Source organism: Gossypium raimondii, chromosome 9 (genome assembly GCF_025698545.1).
Source record: "Gossypium raimondii isolate GPD5lz chromosome 9, ASM2569854v1, whole genome shotgun sequence".
In the NCBI taxonomy this organism is placed as follows: domain Eukaryota; kingdom Viridiplantae; phylum Streptophyta; class Magnoliopsida; order Malvales; family Malvaceae; genus Gossypium; species Gossypium raimondii.
In genome coordinates this window covers 35,926,805-35,949,021 of record NC_068573.1, presented here as the reverse complement: position 1 = coordinate 35,949,021, position 22,217 = coordinate 35,926,805, and the positions used below count along the sequence as shown (strand labels likewise).

The 22,217-nt window shown below is 33.8% G+C and overlaps 2 protein-coding genes across 6 annotated transcripts; one reads left to right on the top strand and one right to left on the bottom strand.

Moving 5' to 3' along the window:
* Positions 1-8,788: 8,788 nt before the first annotated feature.
* LOC105799310 (E3 ubiquitin-protein ligase RSL1) lies at positions 8,789-12,000 on the top strand. Its single transcript, XM_012629794.2, has 3 exons — positions 8,789-9,517; positions 10,622-11,394; positions 11,606-12,000. The coding sequence occupies exons 1-3, from the start codon at positions 8,789-8,791 to the stop codon at positions 11,721-11,723; spliced, it is 1,620 nt and encodes a 539-aa protein (XP_012485248.1). The 3' UTR covers positions 11,724-12,000.
* Positions 12,001-16,914: 4,914 nt separating this feature from the next.
* Positions 16,915-20,588, bottom strand: LOC105799309 (general transcription factor IIH subunit 2). 5 transcript variants are annotated; one of them, XM_012629793.2, is made up of 5 exons: positions 20,269-20,588; positions 19,455-19,804; positions 18,170-18,631; positions 17,513-17,888; positions 16,915-17,267 (listed from the first exon to the last, which is right to left on the bottom strand). In XM_012629793.2, exons 2-5 carry the CDS (start codon positions 19,731-19,733, stop codon positions 17,191-17,193), a joined length of 1,194 nt encoding a protein of 397 aa, XP_012485247.1. In that variant the 5' UTR covers positions 19,734-19,804; positions 20,269-20,588; the 3' UTR covers positions 16,915-17,190. The 5 variants fall into 5 exon arrangements, with proteins under 5 accessions (XP_012485247.1, XP_012485246.1, XP_012485244.1 ...); XM_012629792.2 differs by having other exon boundaries at positions 16,915-17,254; positions 19,455-19,794; positions 20,269-20,584; XM_012629790.2 differs by having other exon boundaries at positions 16,915-17,254; positions 20,269-20,583.
* Positions 20,589-22,217: the final 1,629 nt, after the last annotated feature.

The following is a 22,217-nucleotide window of genomic DNA, read 5'->3' as shown; positions in this document are numbered from 1 at the left end:
ACACGGGGAAACATATGGTGTAAAACTATAGTTGGACTATGACCACTAGTGTAGTCCGTCTGAACGATAAACACGAGACTATATTGTGTAAGACTATAGCTGAAAGATGTTATGACATCAAGAAAGGAATTGACGACAAAATAAGTAAGACAATAGTTGAAAGACACTATGGCATCATAGATAGTCTAACAAGATGTTAAACACAAGATTGTCTAATAGGATGTTAAACACGGAATAATCCATCGGAAAGGAAAACATGAGGATCATGAGGTGTAAGACCATATTTGGACTATGGCAACCATGATAGTCTGCCAGGACTTTAGACATGGGGTAAGTCGTCTGGACGACACTAAGTAAGCACGTGAAATGAGAGGGAATTGCGAGAAATGGTGATGGGCATTGAGTAATCCGCCACCCAAGGCAAGGGAATAAGAGCAGAATGTAGTCCGCCAAATTAGTGACTAAGATAGTTGGCTAGATAAACGAGTGATGACCCAACATGAAGAGGTCATGAGAAATGACTCGCTAATAGGTGCCTGGTGTTTAGGCAAACGAAAGAAGAATTATCCAATGATCAAGGTCAATGATCTGTCAATAGGAGTGCCTTTATAAGATAAGGACTCGACAGATGTAAGTTGATTAGACCATGAGGGGAATAGGGATGAGCTGAAACCCATCGACAAGGAAAAATGCACTGAATGTCAGAGATGTCTACCAAGAATATTCCTCTTTAAGAGGAATATATTGTGAGGTATTCACCAAAAAGCTAAGTTTCGTAGGGAACCCTCGTACAAGGAAAATAAATAGAGACTCAGTTAACAGTCCGTTGAATATAGTAGACCAAAGTGATCCACTATAAATGAACATGTGCCTTAAAAGTAAAATTTTCTCAAGATTTTTATGTTCTTTAGAAGTGAAATCATGTAGAGATTATATTGAAAACATGATATTGATTATGTTTCATGTATTTATGTATGAAGAGAAAGAAGTTGACAAAAGAAAAAATAAAGCTTTGGATTCAAAGAGTTGAATTCAAGTGAAGGAAATAATAAGTACTTAACTGAACTTATGTTTCCTTACCTTAATTTAGATATTTGAGTATTTAAATTTAATATGAAATAACTAATATATCAATTTGAAAATATACTATAATGAATGAAGTTTAGAAGTTATATGATTAAGTTAAATTATTGTAAGAATTATGTTTAAATAGAAGTAAGACATGGATGTCAAATTTACAAGTGAGTAAGTATGATAATTTAATATATTTATGAAATAGAATATGATTGTGATTATTTAGTATGAATATTGAATTTAATAGTGAATATAAACATATATAAGCATGTTAGTAAAATAGGAGAGAAGAATTTACATGTGCATATGTATCAAACAGAAAATAAATAAAAGTTAGTATAAGCTTTAAGAATCAATACAAGTTAAATATAATAATTTGAATGATGACAAATATAATATATATTATGTAATATGCTTTTTGGTGTAATGAGGGGTTGAGAGTTTGGTTGGGAAAAGGGTTGGTGAAACTGGGGTACCGACATGTTGAAGGAGTTCTGGAGTTTTGTTTAGCTTATGTTCTAAATCAAAACATGGTGTGCCGGTTGGAATCTGGAGTTCTATTATCAAGAGTTCCATTAAAAGTCAGGAATTTTGTTTTGGCCTAGGACTCTAGAAGTTTGTTACCAGAATTCTAATTATGCTCATGATTTAATGATACATGTGAACACGTATAAAATTATATAATCAAATGATAGAAATGAATAATGAATTTAATTAACTGATTTATGAATTGAATAGTGAAATGCATGGCTAAAGTAAGATAATGTTATTAGATAGTATAAGTAACTTTTTAATTTATTTTAGCTTAAATGATTTAATTATGTTTAAATGAATGGATGGTAAGCTATTGAATTCAATTAGATACTTAGTAAGCTATTCACGTAGCTTAATGCATTTTTTTTAAACGTGTAGGTGAAAGAAAATAGATAAAAGATATGATGAGTACTTCTTCACGAGGATTGCATCGACTCTCAAAGTTTCGACACTCTTTTAGTATATGATTTTGGGTTTAGAAAAATGGCATGTAGATTGATTAACTTAAAGTATATGTATAAGTTCTTTGGTAGTGGCACTGAGCAAGGCTACAGAATGAAATTGAAAATTTTAATGTGATATTTCTTAATAAATCTGTTAATAGTTTAGATTAGGTAAGAGGTGTTACAATAATTTATTTTTCAGTGAGTAGCATCTGTATTTCACATTATTTACTTTGTCCATATTCTCTTTAATGTTTTTTTTTTCTAAATGTGTAACATATTTTTCAAATTAGTTCACTTAGGAGTGGATAAGATGTAGGTAAACTCCTCAAAATAAAAGCTTTCATTTCCACTAAATATTACATTATTTTCTAGTTGTTTTGTCATTTCAATTTATTTTGTATGTTTATAGTAATTCATCATAATAATTATTAGATATTTAAATAAAATGTAACCCGATAATGATAATTAATTTGTAATTCAAATATTTATTGTAATTTTAAATAATTTTATTAATTTATAATATTTTTATAATTTCTTATAGTTTTTAATAATTTTTAATAATTAATTGAAAAAATTGTTTAATTTTTCAAATAATTATTTAAATTTTTTTAAAAAAATTCTTATTTTTAAATATTTGCTGATGTGGTGCCACGTTAGCATAAGGTATACGTGGCGTGTCACGTGCTGTTTCCTACTTGCTCCATCAACCACATCATAATTTAACTGTAGAAACAGACGAAATTTTTAACAGAATGACCAATTTATTATTTGATCTAACGTACGGAACAAAATTCAATCTAACTTGCAATACAAGGGGACGCTATAGTATTTTTATCAATCTTCATCACTCTATGCATGATTTAATTGATGAATAAAACTTTTATACATAATAAGGGCCAAAATGACAAAATGAGTAAATGTTAGGGGCTAAATTTATCTTTATGCCATTTTTTTAAGATAAACTACACTGATAGTCACCCAACTATTAGTAAATTTCCTTTTTAGTTACTCAACAACGAAAAGTTACAAAATGATCATCCAATTATTTGACTTTTATTTTTGTGGTCACCAACTGTTAATTACTAGCAGAAAGATAACTTCAAAACTTTTAAAATTGACATAATAACAACTTTAACCCTTTAAATTTATACATTGTGTCATTTAGTCTTGGTTCTAAAAAATTCAACCCTCAACATTGTGTATTCTGGTCCTTTTTTTTGTAGTTTTGTTTTTCTTGTGACATTGATAATTAATTTTAAAAGAATGAGAAAAGATGAGAATTATTATATTGGATTGTTGGATGTTTTTATTCTTGGTATATTTTCGATCAAATTTAGCTGATAAATTTGTTTGCTTTCAATTTTTTAGAAGAAAAGGTTACAAATGAAAGCAAAATCGAATCATACAATTTTGAGGGTTAAAAATTTCAAAGTCAAGACTAAATTGTCACAATGTATAAATGTTGAGGGCTAAAGTTGCTATTATGTCAATTTTAAAAGTTATCACATCATCTTTTATTTAGCCATTTAATGGCTAATGTCCAAAAAAGACAAAATTGAATAATTAGGTGACCATTTCGTAATTTTTCATAATTGAATGGCCAAAAAAGAAACTTACTAATAGTTGGGTGACTACTAGACCTGTTCATGGGTTTAGGGCACGACCCGAAGGTCCACCCGAATAGTGGGAGTATTTGGACAAAAAAATAAGCCCAAAAAATGGGCTTGGGAAAAAAAAAGGTCTGTTTAGAAAATGGATTGGGCCTCGAGTAATGCTTTTTTGGCTCGAGTCTGGCCCAGCCTGGCCTGGCCCAAATTTGTAAAAAGAAAAAAATATATTATTCTCTTGTTGTTTTCCTACAATTTTGTTGTTGTTTTCTTACTATTATCTTGTAACACCCTTAACCCATATCTGTCGCCGATACAGGGTTACGGAGCATTACCGAAATTTTCAGATCAAATACAGTTGTTTTATGTCATTTAACATTCACACCATTAATTGATCATATTCAATCCTATTGTCCATTATATGAGCCCTCGAGGCCCATAATGCCCATTAGAAACAAGTCGGGACTAAATTGAGTATTCAAATAAAATTTTGCGAAATTTCAAAATTTTTCCTAGGTGGAGGGGACACACGCCCATCTGGCCACATGGCCAAGAGACACCCTCGTGTCTCAAGTCGTGTAGGCATTCGAATTAGGGCACACGATCGTGTTTAGCCCATATCCGTTCCCGTGTAACTCTCTAACTTGGGTCACTCGGCCAAGTCACACACCCGTGTGCTAGGCCGTGTGAACATGATAATTTTTCATTAAATAGGTGCAGGGGTTACACGGCCAAGCCACACGCCCGTGTGATCAATTCTGAGCATTCTGTTTTAAATGTTAATGATGCAGGGGACACACGGCCAAAACACACGCCCATGTGCTACGCTGTGTGTCATACACGGTTGAGACACACGCCCGTGTCTCTGCTAGTGTGGACGAAATAGGGCCATTTCTAAGCCATATTTCTCACCCAAAATTGTCTTCCACCTACATTAACACTTAAACATATTCACAAGCCAATACAAAACATTTAAATCAAACCAAATTCAAGTTTTATGCATGATATAATACCTCATATAACCAAGTATACAAATTTACTTACTTACCAAATTCTCATGAGCATATATAATCCTCTTTTCACTTTCACACTTACACCCATGCTCACACATCAATTTGATGAAACCATATACTTATATATATTCATTAAAATGTACCAAACACTAGCCATACCAATGGCTATTTTCAATCAAACTTTTACATGCCACCATTGGTCTAGTTTTACATATACATGTCATTATAACCAAAATGAAATTACTATATATACCGAATTGAGCCGATGGATAGTGTGATGTGTCTTCGACCAGCTTCTAACCTTAACGAGCTTCCGAGTTACTATAAAATAGAGGAAATAAAACAAAATAAGCTTTAAAGCTTAGTAAGTTCGTATAACATAGAATTTAACTTACCATTATTTCACATTTAAGGTAAGCAAATAAACATGCTCAAACCAATTTGGCTAATTGCCTAAACACATATCCTCATCAAGCTTGTTAGTCATGTAATTCACATGAATTTCAAGAAACATATATGAGCTCATCAATAATCAATTTCCATATACATATATTTTTCACTTCATGTATTCATGAAACATGTACAAATCATATCCTTGTATTTCAAGTATATACTCGTAACAATTCATCTCAGATTCATATTATCTCATATTAGAACTTTGCCCGTTAAATAATTTAAAATATCGATGGATACACGGGTAGTACACACGAAGTGCACACAATTGTAATCCGTCAATTCATATTTGGGAATGCTCATGTAAGCACATAAACGAGAAGCTCTCTTTTCGAACTAAATAACGGGAAGCTCATGTGAGCCATGTAACGGGAAACTCATTCGAGCTGTATAACAAGAACTTCATAAGAGCCATAATTGGGAAGTTCAAGTGAGCCATTATCGGGAAGCTCCGAAGAGCCATTAATCGGGAAGCTCCAAAGAGCCATATAACGGGACGCTCATAAGTGCTGTGGTGTGTCCGCAACACATGCAGGATCACAACCAAATCGGGATGCTCCGAAGAGCTAATATTGGGAAGCTCATGAGAGCCAAATATTGGGATGCTCACGAGAGTTAATAACGGGATGCTCTTTCGAGTTGTGGTGTGTCCGCAACACATACAGGACCACAACCAAGTTGGGAACCCTGTATCTATCAAATTTCATTTATTCAAACGGGGCTTAATATTTATCAGGCATTGTTGGATATGTGATTGGATTTCATACATGACAATTACACAATTCACATACATAACATTCAATTCAAACATATAATTATACAATTTAGTTACACGAACTTATCTCGACAAGTGTTCGTGCACACAAAAGTTACTAATCCGACACTTTGTCTTTTCCTCAATCCAATTCCGTATTTGGTCTATCCGGATCTATATGAGTAAATTTAACATCAATTCATATTAAATTCAATTTAATTAACATATTTTGAAAAATGACCATTTTACCGCTATACTTTTATTTAATTACGATTTTGTCCCTAAGCTCGAAAAATGAAATTCATGAAATTTAATCCTTATTCCAAGCCTAGCCGATTTTTACATATAACAATAACAGCCCATGTATTTCATAAAATTTATAATTTTTCCATCAATTTTACATCTTTTCAATTTAGTCTCTAAATAATAATTTTATCAAAATTCCTTTACAAAAGTAGTTTATCTATCAACAACCTTTCATTTTCTACCATAAAACTTCATAATTCATACATACTTATCCATGTTAAAACTCGAGTACTTTTATATCTTTGCAACTTAATCCCCGAGATAGCTAGATTAAGTTATTACGATCTCGGAAATATAAAAATAATTAAAAACGGGACTTGAATACTCATCTAATTGAGCCAAAATAACTTGCTTCAAATCAAGCCTCCGTAGCTAGGATTTCCATATTTTTAATTTAGGAAAGACGATAATATGATGATAATTTTCTTTATTTTATTATTTATCATCTTTTTATCTTTTACTTTCCAATTTAGTCCTTTTCTTTATTTAATTTTCCATGGATGAATCATCATACTTATCTACTAACTCCTTTTAACGGTCTATTTTCCATATAAGGACTCCAAATTTTAATTCCATAGCTATTTGATACCTATAGCTACTAGAACTCAAATTTTGCATTTTATGCATTTTGGTCCTTTTTATCGAATTAGACATGTAACTGATAAAATTTCTTTACGAAATTTTCATGCGATATTTCTATCATAGTGCAGACCTTGAAATAATATTAAAATAATTTTCCTTCTGGACTCGAATGTGTGGTTCCTAAACCACTATTCCGATTTCACTGAAAACGGGCTGTTGCATATCTCACTATTTTACCGTCATTTGACTCTTATGTTGCTATTATTTTGTTATTATAATTTGAATATTGTATAACTCTTATTTTATTGTTAATTTTGCTACTATTTTAGAGGCATTTGCTTGTTAAATTGCACCTATATAGTGTTATTTAAGTATAAAGATTTTTTAAATTTATTTTTAATTTGTTGGGAAACTTTTATTTTAATATTTTTAGTGTATTATATATATTTAAAAATTATATAAAAATACTAAAAAAAATTAATACTGCTAGGCTGGGCCCAAGTTTTAGCATTTTTTATCAAGGTCGGACTTGGGCAAAATTTTAGGCCCTTTTTTGGGTCGAGCCCGAGCCTATCAAATTGGCCTAAAATTTTGTCAAGACTCGACCTGAACCCAACCCAGCCTGACCCATGGGCAGGTCTAGTGACTACCGATATAGTTTACCCATAAAAATGGGTAAACTACACCATTAGTCACTAAACTATGGGTAAGTTTTTGTTTTGGTCACTGAATTAAAAAAGTTACAATTTGGTCACTGGATTGCTCAAAAGCTTTCGTTTAAGTCGCTAGGTTGTTAAAATCAATGTTGTATGACTTTCTTTGTTTGGATTACTTGCACCAATCGAAAGCTCACTTTCCCTTCTCTTCTATAGTTCAGTTTTTGTTTTCAAGAAACAACCTTAGATGTCACAAATCTGCAAACCAAAATCAAACTTCTTTGATCTTTGACATCGACATTCAGATCGACTTAGATCTAAGGTATGTTCTTCTACTCGTTGATGGGTATCCGTCCATCTTATAGACTGTCAAATCATCGCTTGGAGGTGGAACTTTAAAAAAAAAAACCCGTAACAACAGGTGATTGAAATAAAAACTTTTGAATAGTTTAGTGACTTAAATGGAAACTTTCAAATAGTTCAGTGATCAAATTATAACTTTTTTAGTTAAATGACCAAAACGAAAACTTACCCATAATTTAATGACTAATGGTGTAGTTTACCCTTTTTTAATAATGCACACAACTTTTGTTATTTCACTAGTTTCCAATGTCACATGTGTTTAATATTTAATTAATTTTTAATTTTTATTATTTTAATTACAATAATTAACGTAAAACAATATTTCTTATTTGAATTATTAAATATAATTAAACTATAATAACTTGTCAATTCAAATATTTATAATAGAAAATTTACAAATCATAATTAATACATTTTAACATATTCAACATTCATTATAATTTTACTTTATGTAATTAATACAAAGTAACATTATTCAAAACAATAGCCGATTAACCTAAGTTAATTTTAATATATTAATTAAGTGATAATTAAGATATTTAAAATTCTATTCAAATAATAACTCTATTTAAATCAATAAAATTAACATAATTTTTTTACATCAAAACTTTTGTAAATAAGGTTTTATATTATAAATGTATAATAATTATCACAGTTTTGATTAAATTATAATTATTTTAAATATATAATTATCTTAATTTCTATTATACTTCAACATTTTTATTTTTTAAAAATATGTTTTCTACTCATGCTTTTATATATTGTTATTATAGATATAGATAGAATATAGATTTAATAAATAATAATTTTTATATTTTTTTTACAAATTAATTACCGCGAAATTTACCGACGGTATATCCCTTCCTTCTCACACAAGTTTCGTGCTCTCTAAGGTGTCTCTTCACTTCCCTATATATTGACTCATTTCACCCTACCGTCGACCTCTCACAAAATTTTCGTCACTTCGCGCAGAAAATTGATCCCAAGACAAAAGAACCCCATGGAAAACCACTCCCGAGACAAAGGTAAAGCCACCCAAACTGACAACGATGACAAAGATGACCTCCAATCAGTCCTCACCCTCCAACGTCATCTACTAATGGAAGCCAAAACCTTAGACTCTGACCTCGACTTTGCATTCCAACTCCAAATGCAAGAAGCCTTTTCCGCTTCCCTCTCTGTTCATCACCCTTCCTCTTCCCTTGACGTCACCCTTTCCCCTCCTTCGGACATGGGTTTCGACTACGTAACCCTCATGCTCCAAGACATTGAGAGGTTCGAGATGGAACGTAAAGATAGGGAAGAAAGCGAGGAAGAGATGAGGAGATTCAGGAACGACCTAAACCGTTCGATTTACGACCAAAACTTCGCTAGGTACATCATGAATGTCCCTGAACAAGAATGGAACAACTATGGGGATAACTACGAAAGGCCTTACGATGGGAACGTGGTGGAAGCCCAAAATGAGGGTTTTAGAGTTTATGTCAAAGGGTTGGTGAGTGAAGAGAGGATAAGGGAGATGAAAGTTACGGTGGGGGGTGTTGGAGTTGCCATTTGTGATTTTTGGAATAATTTGGTCTTGGAATTGAGGAAGAAGTTAGACGGTGCAGAGTTCATGACCGGTGAAATGGCTGGAGTCGAGGCTGTGATTCATGGGCTTAATGCAGCTTTGAGTTTGGACTTGAAAAGGGTTACACTTTTTGTTGATGATTTCTTGGTTTATCAGTTCGTAAGTTTACAATTTTTTTTCAAGTTTTCTATTATGGGTTTATCCTTTTAGGTTTTTTTTAGTATCAAGAATTGCATGTTGTTGATATGCTACCATTGGCTTATAACCATTTGAGTGGTGAGATTTCATTTATGGCTTTTTTTTTTTTTTGTATTTGGTGTTTGTGCGATTGCTTCAATATGTATGCTTCTTTTTTATAGCTAATGAATTCTTTGTTGGCTTCTTATATAGAAAAATTAAAGATGGTGGGATGGCTAATTGTATTAATTATAGCCAATAGCACCATATATGGTAGTCATTTATCTTTTTTGTTTTGGTTGGCATGGCTTTGATAGATCACTTGTTGCGTTATGGGTCATGATATGGGATTGTTGATGAGGCAAGGACATTGTTATCTGGAGACGTAAGCCTTAGATAACAAATGAGGAACCCCTTTTCTAGATTTAAAGATACTTACCCAATTGGGTGATCAAATTGGTTTTTGATTCAGGTAAGTTTGGACGAGGCCTGTTTGATTAGGTGCATTTGGCTTACCTTCCCATGCTTTTTTTTAAGGCGATTGGCATGGGACTATAAGGAAATGTTGGCCAACAAGGAAAGTGCATGTTTTATAGATATAATATACGTAAGGCCTTCACTTTGTCATGTGCAACTTTTTGTGCCTTGCGCCTGAGGCAATACAAGGTTCTAGCGCCCATAATGCTCCTTTGAATTTATATCTGTTTTTAAAGTTCAGTTTCTTTTAAAAAAAATTGTTTTATATGTATATGGTTTTGTAGAAGTTCCTGGTTAGAAATCGAAAATTATGATCACTTTTAGCTTTGTTTGATTCTCCCCTCATTTTCTTCAATCTTTTCCCTTCCTTTGATGATTGTCTTGATTTACCTCTTACGGATGCTAAGTAATGGTGACTCAGTTTGTTTTGGCTAGTCTAAATTTTATCATTGTCATCCCTGGTTTTCCATAAGGAAAGGAATGTTAGTGGAAAGCCAGTAGTGTTTGCGATGTTTTGGGAATTATCCATTGCCATGCATATTTTACTTATATTTATGATTTTATTAATCCCTACATGGTAATGGTTTATGCTGTGATTTCTGAATATAGATTACAGGCAGACAGCAACCTGGACAGAGCAAGTTGGGGACAAAAGTCAACGAGGTCTCTCTTCTACAAAAGCGACTTACCTACTTTCAACCATCATTTGCGGCACGTAATGATATGAGCTTTGTGTTCAAGCTAGCAAGAGATGCTATAGTCTCTCAGATTACTTGGCCTGTAGAAACTAGCAATGGCAAGGGTTTGAAGGAGACTTGCATGATATGTTTTGAAGATACTGATGCTACCCAGATGTTCACTGTCGATGGTTGCTTTCACAGATATTGCTTTTCTTGCATGAAGCAGCATGTAGAAGTCAAATTGCTAAATGCAATGGTGGCTAGTTGTCCTCGTGAAGGCTGTAATACTGAGGTGACTATTGATAGCTGTGGGAAATTCTTGGATCCTAAATTAGTTGAGATCATGAGCAACCGCAAGAAGGAAGCTTCTATTGCTGTTTCAGAGAAAGTTTATTGCGCATTTCCAAGGTGTTCTGCACTGATGTCGAAAAGTGAGGTCTTACAATATACTAGAACTGTAATGCTTGTTGCTGAACAATCTGGGGCCAGAAAATGTGTGAAATGCCATCGCTTTTTCTGCATCTATTGCAAGGTTCCTTGGCACTTTGATATGACCTGCATTGATTACAAAAGATTGAATCCTCATCCTGCTAGTGAAGAAGCTATGTTGAACACTCTTGCTACTAAAAAACGATGGCGTGAATGTATTAAGTGCAAACATGTGATTGAACTTGCTGGAGGGTGCTATCACATCACTTGCAGGTACCTTTTCTTCTTTTTCCATGGAAGATAAGTAATGTCGGGGAAGGGGGGAGGGGTTTAAAATCTTGGATTAGTGTCACCTTTACCCTTTACTACTCTGCCTGATGTTATCTGATTGAATGTTAGAAAGGGAGGATTTGTTGATGATTATTTACTTTGATCCTTGTTTAAAGCAAGAGGATGACAAAATTAAGTTTTACCATTTGTGCAGATGTGGATTTGAGTTCTGCTACACTTGTGGAGCCGAGTGGCGTAACAAGAAACCAACATGTTCCTGTCCAATATGGGATGAGCCTAACATTATACATAATCGACAAAGGCGGCAATAATCGTACGTGGTAGAAATAGAGAGAAGACAATGAATTCCTTACTTTCTGTGGTTCTTCCCTCCTTTCTCAAAACTATTAGTTTGGGTTGATGTGTGTTGGAGGTACACATCGTCTGAATTTGATGACTCTACTTCTTGCATAGGTATCGCATGCTGTCATACCCTTTGATGAAAGAGGCTCTTTTGGGACATTGCCTACATATTTTAATATAGCAATCCTTTTTTAGGGTCACTGTTTCAGATTTGCAGCTGTTTTGTAGTGAAAACAAAGATGGAAAGGTGAGTTAGAGACGATAATAAAATGCTAATTATTCATTCTCTAAATCAACTTTAATTCATTAATATGAGCAGTGTTTAGTATTTATATTTGAAATGATAAAATGTCGTAACTAGAGGTGCTCATAGGCTGGGCCGGGCCAGGTTTAGGCCGGCCTAGAAAAATTTTTTGGCCCAGGCCTGGGCTCGGCCTGAAATATAGGCCTAGAATTTTGCCCAGGCCCGGCCCGAGAAAAAATTCATAAGCTCGGGCCCGGCCCGGACCGTTTTTAAATAAATACCAAAAATTTATTTTAAAAATTAAAACAAAAATTAAAAAAATATTTTAAAAATATTTTAAAATTAAAAAAATTAAAAAAGTATTTTAAAAAAATTTAAAAAATTTTAAAAAAGTATTTTAAAAGTATTTTAAAATTAAAAAAATAAAAATATTTATTATATTCGGGCCGGGCCGGGCTCGGGCCAAAAAAGTGGTGCCCGAGGCTTGGCCTGTTTTTTAATCGGGCCTCATTTTTTTGCCCAAGCCCATATTTCGGGCCTATATTTTTACCCAAACCCTCCCATATTTCGGGCGAGCCGTCGGGCCGGGCCGGGCCGCTCGGCCCATGAGCACCTCTAGTCGTAACCATATTTTGTTGTTTCGTGTTCATGACTTTCAATATTATTATTTCAAAGTGTTTTTCAAGCTTAAAAAAAAAAGAGGAGGAATGGGAAGTTAAAATATTATATTAAGATAAAGCTTTGATTTAGTAGTGAAATTCATGTTTAAAATAAATATAAGTAGTACGAGATTCAATTATATGTAAATTTATTATTATTTTTAAATAAATAAAAGGTTAAAGTACTTTTAAATAATAAAATTTATTTTAATTACAGAAAGATACTTTCCTAAATTTTTTAATTGAGTTAGTGTTTAATTGACTTGTAACACCAAAGGGACGTAAATAACAGTATAGATAATTTTTAATTATGTTTAATATGTTTACATTATAATTTATATATATAATATTTACCCAAAGCCAATAGAATGTCATAGGTTTCAGATCAATGCCCATGATTGATGTGCTCAAAACGTCTAATGGAAGTCAATTAACTAAATTAGATTCATTTGATCCACTTGAATTGTCCTGGTTTGAGAAACATATGGATTGTGTAAATCCAATAATAATCTCAATTGTAGATAGGCTTTAATCTCAATCATCGATGTAAAGTAAACTGTATCACTAGATTTTGGGAAACTCAACCATATATAGAGACCTTCCCCTCATTTGTGATCACTCAGTTGTACTTTTTATAGTAATTAAATACTATTGAGAATATTTACTCAAACACTTGGCGTGTTTTTGCTTTCTTGTTACTTTTTTATTCTTTTGTTGCTTCCGCTTTATTTTCGGTGCCTTAGAGAATTTCTATTGTGAATTCTCACCTTGCAAGCATTAGGTTGACTTAGGCGAATTTGAGCCCAAGAAATTGCCCAAGGTCGCATGAGTTACGAGAATAAAGCTCTAGCCTCGTGACAATTGGTATCCGAGTTAAGGTTTTGAATGCGTCGATCGAGATGATGAAAGGAATAGACAATCAAATTGAGTTAATGAAGACATGTGAGAGGACAAGGAAAGCTAGCTGATCGAGGGAAATGTTGTCGATTTTGAAAAGTAGAGTGGTCACTCTTGAGGAATCCATGAGGAATGTGAGGAAAACAATTAAGGTAGTTGAGGGACACACTGCAAAGTTGGACTCGATGGAAAAGCAACTCAGAGAATTTGTGTTGGAGTCTTTCAGTTCCAATGTGGAAGCGATGCGAGGGGTGTTCAATTCCACCGCGAATAAGCTGACAGTGAGGGACAATGCTCTCAAGGCCATAGTGATGGCTTTGAAGGAGGAAACTAAGACCACGACAAGGGCATTGAGCACACGAATTAAGGAGCTCGAGGGAGAGCTCGTTGTGTCTCGAGTTGTTGTGGGTAAATGAGTGTTGGGTGCAACACTAAACTGAGAGATAGATGTCCCCAAAGCAGAGAATTTTTAGGGGGCGAAGTCTGCAATGTAAGTGGAAAACTTCTTTGTGGGAGATGGAGTAATACTTCCATGCCGTGGACATCAAGGATGATGCTAAGGTAAATACTATGGCTAGATATTTCACTGATTTTGTTATTTTATGGTGGTAACGGAAGTCCACAAATGAAAGGCATGGTTAGGCCATAATTAGGACTTGGGAAGAATTTTTAAAAGAGTTTAGGAATATTTTACCCACAATCTGTTGAGAAAAAGGCTAAGGCTAAGTTGTGTTGGTCCTCGTAACACGGTACAATTAAGGAGTACGTGAATGATTTCAGTGAACTAATGCTCCTAATCACGAATTTGAGTGAGAATGAGGCATTCTTCTTTTTTTATAGATAGGTTGAAGCCGCAGGTTAAACAAGAATTTGAATGTCGAGGAGTCCAAGAACTGTTCAAAGCCATGATCGTGGTAGAGTTCTTGATCGAACTTGTTCTAAGTAAAGACAAGTTCGAGTCTTCCAAGCCCAATTAGAAGGGAAATGGTGGGGAAGATGAAGGACAAGTTGAGTATAGCGACAATAATTGTGGCAATGAAAAACCACAAAATGGTAAAAGGAAACCCAACAACCTGAAAGAAAAGAAAAGTGAGATACTATGCTTCTTATATAGCGGTCCACATATGGTAAGAGACTATCCGAAACGATCCCTATTTTTGCTATTAAAGGGGATAATGAGCCAGAAAAAATATCCATGAAGCTTGGTTTGATCGTGAGTTGTGTCGAAGCTAAGAGGGTCAAAGGAAATGAGAAGAAGCCAGTGAAATGCTTCTTATGTTGTGGTTTGCATAGCATGCAAGACTATCCAGAGCAATCTAAGTTGTCTATGGTCACTAAAGAAGATGAAGCGGAGCCAAATAAGAAGGCTTTAAAGCTTGAATCAATGATATTCGATTCTGTTAAAGTGAAGAAGGATCATAAGTAGAAATGGTTGATGTTTGTGGACATCAACATCACGGGTTGAAAGAGTGTTCTTCTTGATGCAGGGGCATCAGACTTATTCATATCAAAAAAAGTCGTGGGTAAATTTGGTCTCTTGGTTAGCGAATCGACCAAAAAGATCAAAATGGTAAATTACAAAGAGGTCTCAACTGTAAGAGTAACACAAAGAGTGGAGCTACAAATCGGCAAGTGGAAATACAAAGAAGATTTCGAGGTAAATCATTTAGATGATTATGACTTCGTGTTTGGCTTAAATTTCCTTGATTAGATTAATGTTCTATTAGTGCCTTTTGTTGATTGCATCTGTATCTTGGATACTCGACATAAACAATATGTTGTGTCGGTGAGTCGAGACATGAAAGGTGAAACTAAGATATTGTCGACAATCCAACTAACTAAGGATGTTCCGTGTGGTAAGAACATTGACTTGGTAAATCGGAGTGCTACGGAGACCCCCTGGAAATGCTAGAGAAGCGGCAAACCAAGGTAGAGCCTGTTGAGTTATCAATAGGGCTACCACATATGAGAGAGGTGGCTTGTGCATCAAAATTTTAGGGGTAAAGTAGTGTTGCAAACTGAACAGTTGAAACGAGTAAATGCAACAAGCGAGTTACATCTCAAACACTTATCTAGTGTTTTTTTTTATTTCGACTTACCATTGGCTTGGAACGGACATAACGTGCCTTTTAGAGTTCTGAAGCGAGTAAGTCGAAGGACTTACAAATCAAAGTTGGCGGGAATACTCAAGGTTAACCCAGTGTTCAATGTGGGTACGCCGAAGCCTATTTGTGAGGATCAAGAGGATTTTGATCAAGGCAAGTCATAATACAAGCAAGAGTGGTGGGCTCTTGCAAACGAGATGCACCAATGAGCGAAACGGTTGAAGTTAGGCGACAAAAAAAGCCAAGGCAAAGGTTTCGAGGGGTGGAACTACTTGATAGAAAGACTAGTCAAGAATTGGCCAAGGCATCTAGATAGTTCGAAGACGAATCAAAATAGTGTCATTTTGATAATGCAATGAGGGTATTGCGAGAATATGTGGGGAAGAATGTCATAGGCTACAAATCAAAGATCGTGACTAATGCGCTCAAAACGTCCCATGGAGGTCAATCGATTAAATGGAGCTCATTCAACTCACTTGAACTGACTTGATTCATAGAACATGTGGAGAAACTCATTCACTTGAAGCCTTAGTGGCCAAGTGAAGCACTTAAAGAAAATTAAGACTACCATGGTAAATGTGAAAACTTATCTTAGAAGATGTGTAATCTTAGAAGATTTGATTATGTAATCTTAAAGGATTGTGTAAATCCATTAAGAATAAAAATAGTAGATAGATTTTAATCTCGACCATAGATTTAAAGTAAACTGTACCATTGAATCTGAGAGAACTCAACTATAAATAAGGGCCCTCCCCTCATTTGTAATCACTCAATTATAAAGTAATTGAATACTATTGAGAGCATTTACTCAAACACTTGATGCGTTTTTGCTTTCTTGTAACTTTTCTATCCTCTCATTGTTCTTTTGTCTTTGAATTGCTTCCAATTTATATTCAATGACTTTGCGAGAGTTAGACTAACTTAGGCGGATTTAAACTCAAAAAATTACCTAAAGGCACACGGACTACAAGACTAAAGTTCTAATCTCGTGACAAGTATAGGGCATTAGACTTCTTCTAGTTCGTTATAGGTTCCATGATCACTGCATTACCATTTCATAGCTCCTTTAATCAACGTATTAATTTTATGATCACTGACGAAGAAATTTGACTGCAAGGAAGATGTTGTACGGTCTTGAAAAATTGGCTACTGCTGATTTCTTTTCTTAAATGGTGACCTTGTACGTGCATGTCTGTTGTCTCTGCATATTCCATCTAATTTCGATGCATCACAACAGGGTTGTCACTAGCAGTAGTTGATGCATATCAGCAGGTCGCATTCTATTAAAACATGGGAAATGTAGAATTTTCAGCAAATGAAAATCATGTAGCAAAGTTATCTATATGATATGTCACAAAAGGAATAAAATCCGACTCTCAAACTTGTAAAATTCGGAAATAGAAAGTAGCATATGACATCATTGAGTTTCCACAGCAAAAGTAATTCCTAGCCTTCATTTGCAATGACTGCCTAGGAATGCCTCAAGCTGTCACAACCGGGACAATTGTGCAAACTCTCATGAATGTAAATGTCACAATCCAGGCAGAAGTACCGTTTGCACTTCGGGCACACAACGGCAGGCCCGGGTTTGTTTCCTGAGACCAAAAACTGGCAAGCATCAAGAAGGACAATTCTCAAATAAAATCAAAGACAGGAGGAAAGAACAATGACATAAAGGTCAAACAAACATAACTGCATAATCCGTGATTTAGTTTGGTTAGTTCATGCAGTCTACCTTAAAATGTAACATACACTATCACACATGCAATTTCAATACTTTTAGCATTTAATAAAATGTCAAAGCAGATTAGTATTATAAAACCAGCACGTACTCATTCCTTATCACCACTTACCTGGATCAAGGAGGCTTTGTTGGCACCCGAAACAATTTCTTTGCAGTTTGCAGTTTGGATTGTTTAAATGAGATGAGGTCACCTCGTCAAATGGTGCTATTGGAAAGAGATGATGATATGATCTAGCCAAATGGGGTGAAGACACGAGTGTCAACCCGCAGACACAGCATTCGGTAGGAAGCTCACATGCACGGGCTTTGCATCTTGGACAAGTGTAACCTGCACCTACCTTAGCTTCTTTATGACATGAACAAATCGATATAGAACCCTCAGCTGCTCTTTGTGGGAATCCCATCTTGATCAAATTAGCAACTGCAAATTCCGCTATGGCCGGTGGTGGTGGTGCATGTTCCAATATTAGCTCTTTAAAGTGGGACTGCACAAGAAAAACACATAAGAGAGATTTTTCATTTTCCATCTTTTACAAGTCGACTGAAAATACATAAAAAGAATCAACAACTCCAGTTCCCCACCTTCCAAAAGCAAAATAAAAAACAACAAATGCAAAGAAAGAAAACTTTCGAGAACAACGTGCTATATAGAACATTTTAGAAGATATAGGGGTAGCTTTTCTAAGACAAAGGTCCCTTGGATATAAACATGAGTTTACATCAGTTCAGTTTAATATGGTCAATCAATGCCTACTGTCTCTCTTACCTCATCCAGTGCAACAGAGTACGTTCCTCCTGTTTCCTGGCAAAGATGTTTGCATATAAACATTTCTGCAGCGAGGCCAATAACTGAACATCTTATTTTAGATTTCCTACATTTCTGAATGGTGTCCATTATATCTCCAGGATCACAAGTACTGAGAGCAGAATATAATATGAGAACTTCACGATGACCATACGATGGAATTTGATTCAGATACCCATCTACAAGATCCAATGCATTCTGTAAGGAGGAATCACCTGAACATTCCAACTTCTTCATCAAAGCGTTGATATGAGACTCGGGACTACCACCAATATCTGTTAAGCAGTGAGCAACCCCATCTTTTATAGTCACAATACCAACTTGACTAAGAGGATTCTGGTAAAAGAACTCCCGGATGAAAGTCTCAACATGTTTTGCAATGACAGCAATTCGACTTGGTCGGAAATCCATCTCTGAAGCTGCCTAAATACAGTAAAAAAAAAAATCAGTTGTTCATGTAAACAATCAAGAAATTTCAACTATTTTTTACTTCTAAATGGTTGGATCAGAATAACAAATTTTCATTGGACCTTAAAGCCTTGCTTGGTATGGAGGATGGAAAAGAGTGAAGATGGAAAATTTATTAATCAAAAGGCCAAGATTCACAATCACTTTCCTACTTTGTAACTTAACCATTAGATTGACAAATTTTCTATCCTACCTCTTTTCCATCCTTCGTACCAAACAAAGCTTAAGTGATATAATAAGTTCAATGAAGGGTTCCAGTTCTATGAAAACCTCAACCATATTTACCTAAAGGGGATATACATCAATTGTATTTTATTAAGATGCAGGACGAACAATCAAGACAAAATAAAAATAGATAGAACCTTGCCAAATAAGATATTACAGAGACATAAAGCAGATAGTGGATTGGTTTTCAAGTGAAGAACTTTGATAGGAATGTATCGCTTTAAGGAAATCAAATTGTTTAACACATGCAAGTAATACTACCATGAGAAACTTCAACAAAAAATACCATAAAAAGTCTTCTTGGCTTTTTCTCTATGTGAACAAAGAGGAGTGATCAAGTTATGGGGAAAACATATCATAGACTCATGATTGTGAAACTCAATTACTAGAAGTAACCAAATCAAACCTAGATAAGATTGCTTATCAAACTTGATTGTTCTGCTTCAGAAGTAAGTATTCTAGACCAAAATCGTTGGTCTTTACCAAATAACGGCATATTTAGTCTAACAAGCAAAATCTTAAACTACAGTGAATAAGCGGTGAAAAATGGTACCCGAGAAAGATCGATAACAATGTATAGATAACGAATGAGACCCTTTTGTATCCGAGCAGCAGTGGACGAAAGGGAACGAAGGCGCCGGCGATACTGTGAATGATAAAGGGCCTGGTTGTCAATGGGGCGAAGCATCCCCGATTCGTCCTCTTGCAAAGATTCCCATGACCTCTCATCAGTGTAAGTTCTCTCCCACGCATCAAGATCCCCATTCACGTCATCTTCATCATCATCCTCTTCCGCTCCACCATTGATCCGTCTTCCCGCTCCATTATTCATTCTTCCTTAAACCAAAAATGCAAACGCTTCGTACACCTTGGTTAGGTTAGGTTCTACCAATCTGCAGTGTCCTAGAAATCACAACATTTTAGCAACAAATCTTAATATAAAAAGGGCGAATTAAACAAACAAATATATTCAACAATCTGAAAACTTCAAAACCATTTGTAACATAACTACATAAACAATAAAAACCAATACCGTTCGTGATTAAGATAAAAAATGTCTAAATCTTCAAAAATGTTATTTTCTAGTTTATACAAAAAAAGGGAAATTCACAATGAGAATGCAAAGCAACTGTTTGAGGAAATGGGTGAACTAAAATAGAAAAAAGGGTATGCAGATTTTGATTAATAGAATGGGATTTGAGACAACCCATTTGATGGGATAAGTTTAGAATCAAATTAAAGGGAGAAAAAGCCAATAGTTCCATAAGCACAAAAATACTATTAGAAAAAAAAACGAAAACATTTAGAAAAAAAGCTAAATAAAAGATTAATCTTTCTTTTCTTAAAGAGAGGGAGTAAAGAATCACCTGGATTTTCCAGAAAACTTGAAAATTAGGAGCTGAAGTGAATTAAAACCAGAACAAAGAGTGTCAATGCTTGTTCTTTACTACTTGTATAACTTGAAACTTTCGGGGTCCTTTTTTAGAAAAAGTAGAAAATAGAAGTACTGTTACTGATTTAACTACCAAAAACGAAAAGAAAAACCTATGCCGGCCACGGTGCTCGAACGCACGACCAAAATGTTAAGCTCTGACTATTGAACTAGACAAATAATTTCATTTTAGGGTGAATTTTGTTTAACCGGAAATAAGGTTATGAAATCATGCAAAATGGATGGGGATGGGTAGAGTTGAGTTTTTGTTAGGGAGGATGAAACGGGTTTTGACCTATTCGATCCGATAATATCATGAGTGAATAAATCAATACCATCTCCGTCCAATAAAATTATTTAAATTTATTGATATTTTGAGTATTAAAATTTTACGGTTTTGATTTTTTAAATTAACATACAAATATTTTAGAGGATGTAGCTCTCTTTTATCTAAAGATGGTAGAAAAGTTACCAATATATAATTCGAGGACCTAACCTAACATATAACTTTTACACATTAACCCGAATTTTTAGTTAGCCCATTATCAATCGAAATTAGTTATTAGACTATCTACTATATTCGGCTCATACTTTATTTAATTATTGAAACGCAATAAATCTTAACAAATTAGATCAATTTTAATTTAGAACACCCTTTTAAAATAGTAAATTATTCTTATTATATATGTGATGTCCATATTTTTCCAACATATTTTTCTACTCGCCAATGGGCATTAATCCACCATATTGATTGTCAAATCGTCACTTGGAGTTCGCTAGCTAGATTTTTTTTCTTAAATAATAACCCAATGACTTAAATAAAAACTTTCAAATAGTTCAATGACTTAAATGAAAGCTTTCAAATAGTTTAATGGCTATTTTATAATTTTTTAAAGTTAAGTGATCAAAATTTAATCTTACTAATAATCTCATGAACTTGGGTGTAGAGATGATATTAGCTCGGTTCGGTAGGTTTTTTTTAAAATTTATTAACCTTCCATCATAATTCGGTTTGGCTTGATTCGATTTTCGATTTTTCATATTAATTTTTGGTTTTTAGATTTCAAATTTTATATCCAACTGTTAACACATTAAAATTATTTTGTTAAATTCAAGTTTATTATAACATCATTTTTTGAAGAGACCTTATTACCATTAGAGGCGATAAGGGTGAAGCTAGGTCAAGGCCCGGATTTAAGAAAATTTCCAACTTTAAGTTCATTTTCGCCCAAATGGACCATTTCACTGTTTAAAAATAATAACAAATTATATTTAAATTTAATTATAAAAATTAATATTGATATAAATTTTTATATTTTTATTATTTTAAATAATAAAACGACAAAGTTATCGAAGCCAACCTTAAAAATGTAAGCCCAAGTCCATCCTAAAACTAGACAAGCTGATTGGGCTAATTAGGTTACACGGCTCATGAACACTTCTTAATAATATATTTTTTGAATTTTTGAAACTTTTTATTTTTAATAATTTAAAAAAAAAATCAAATGATTTAAAAAATATTTTATATTTTATTTTTGAATGTTAAAGGTTTTTTTCATACATTTTGAATTTTATAAAAATAATATACTTTTTGATATAATATGAAAAAATATTTTTAATTTTTAGTTTTAAAGAATAAGGATCAAATTAATAAAAAACCTTAAACATTGAGGGCTAAAAGGCTATTTTACCACTTTTTAACTTATGGTAAAACTAGATGGAAGTAAAATAATCCGGTTTAAATTTCATTTTAGTTAACGATACTTTGTTTAAAAATCCTGAAAATTCTAACAATTTATATAAATCCTAATTTTGATGTTAAGAAGCCATCCCACCGCCACACCCCATCTTCATAAATTCATTTTCCTCTTGAAATGTTTATGT

What these genes read in the sequence shown, in the direction of transcription:
- LOC105799309 (XM_012629792.2), bottom strand. Translation starts at nt 19,733, where the DNA reads ATGAATAATGGAGCGGGAAGACGGATCAATGGTGGAGCGGAAGAGGAT. An exon ending in TTGTTATCGATCTTTCTCGG is followed by an intron (nt 18,632 to 19,454) that starts GTACCATTTTTC and finishes TACTGTATTTAG; the next exon opens with GCAGCTTCAGAGATGGATTT. An exon ending in ACTCTGTTGCACTGGATGAG is followed by an intron (nt 17,889 to 18,169) that starts GTAAGAGAGACA and finishes TTTCTTGTGCAG; the next exon opens with TCCCACTTTAAAGAGCTAAT.
- LOC105799310 (XM_012629794.2), top strand. Translation starts at nt 8,789, where the DNA reads ATGGAAAACCACTCCCGAGACAAAGGTAAAGCCACCCAAACTGACAAC. An exon ending in ATTTCTTGGTTTATCAGTTC is followed by an intron (nt 9,518 to 10,621) that starts GTAAGTTTACAA and finishes TTCTGAATATAG; the next exon opens with ATTACAGGCAGACAGCAACC. An exon ending in TGCTATCACATCACTTGCAG is followed by an intron (nt 11,395 to 11,605) that starts GTACCTTTTCTT and finishes CCATTTGTGCAG; the next exon opens with ATGTGGATTTGAGTTCTGCT.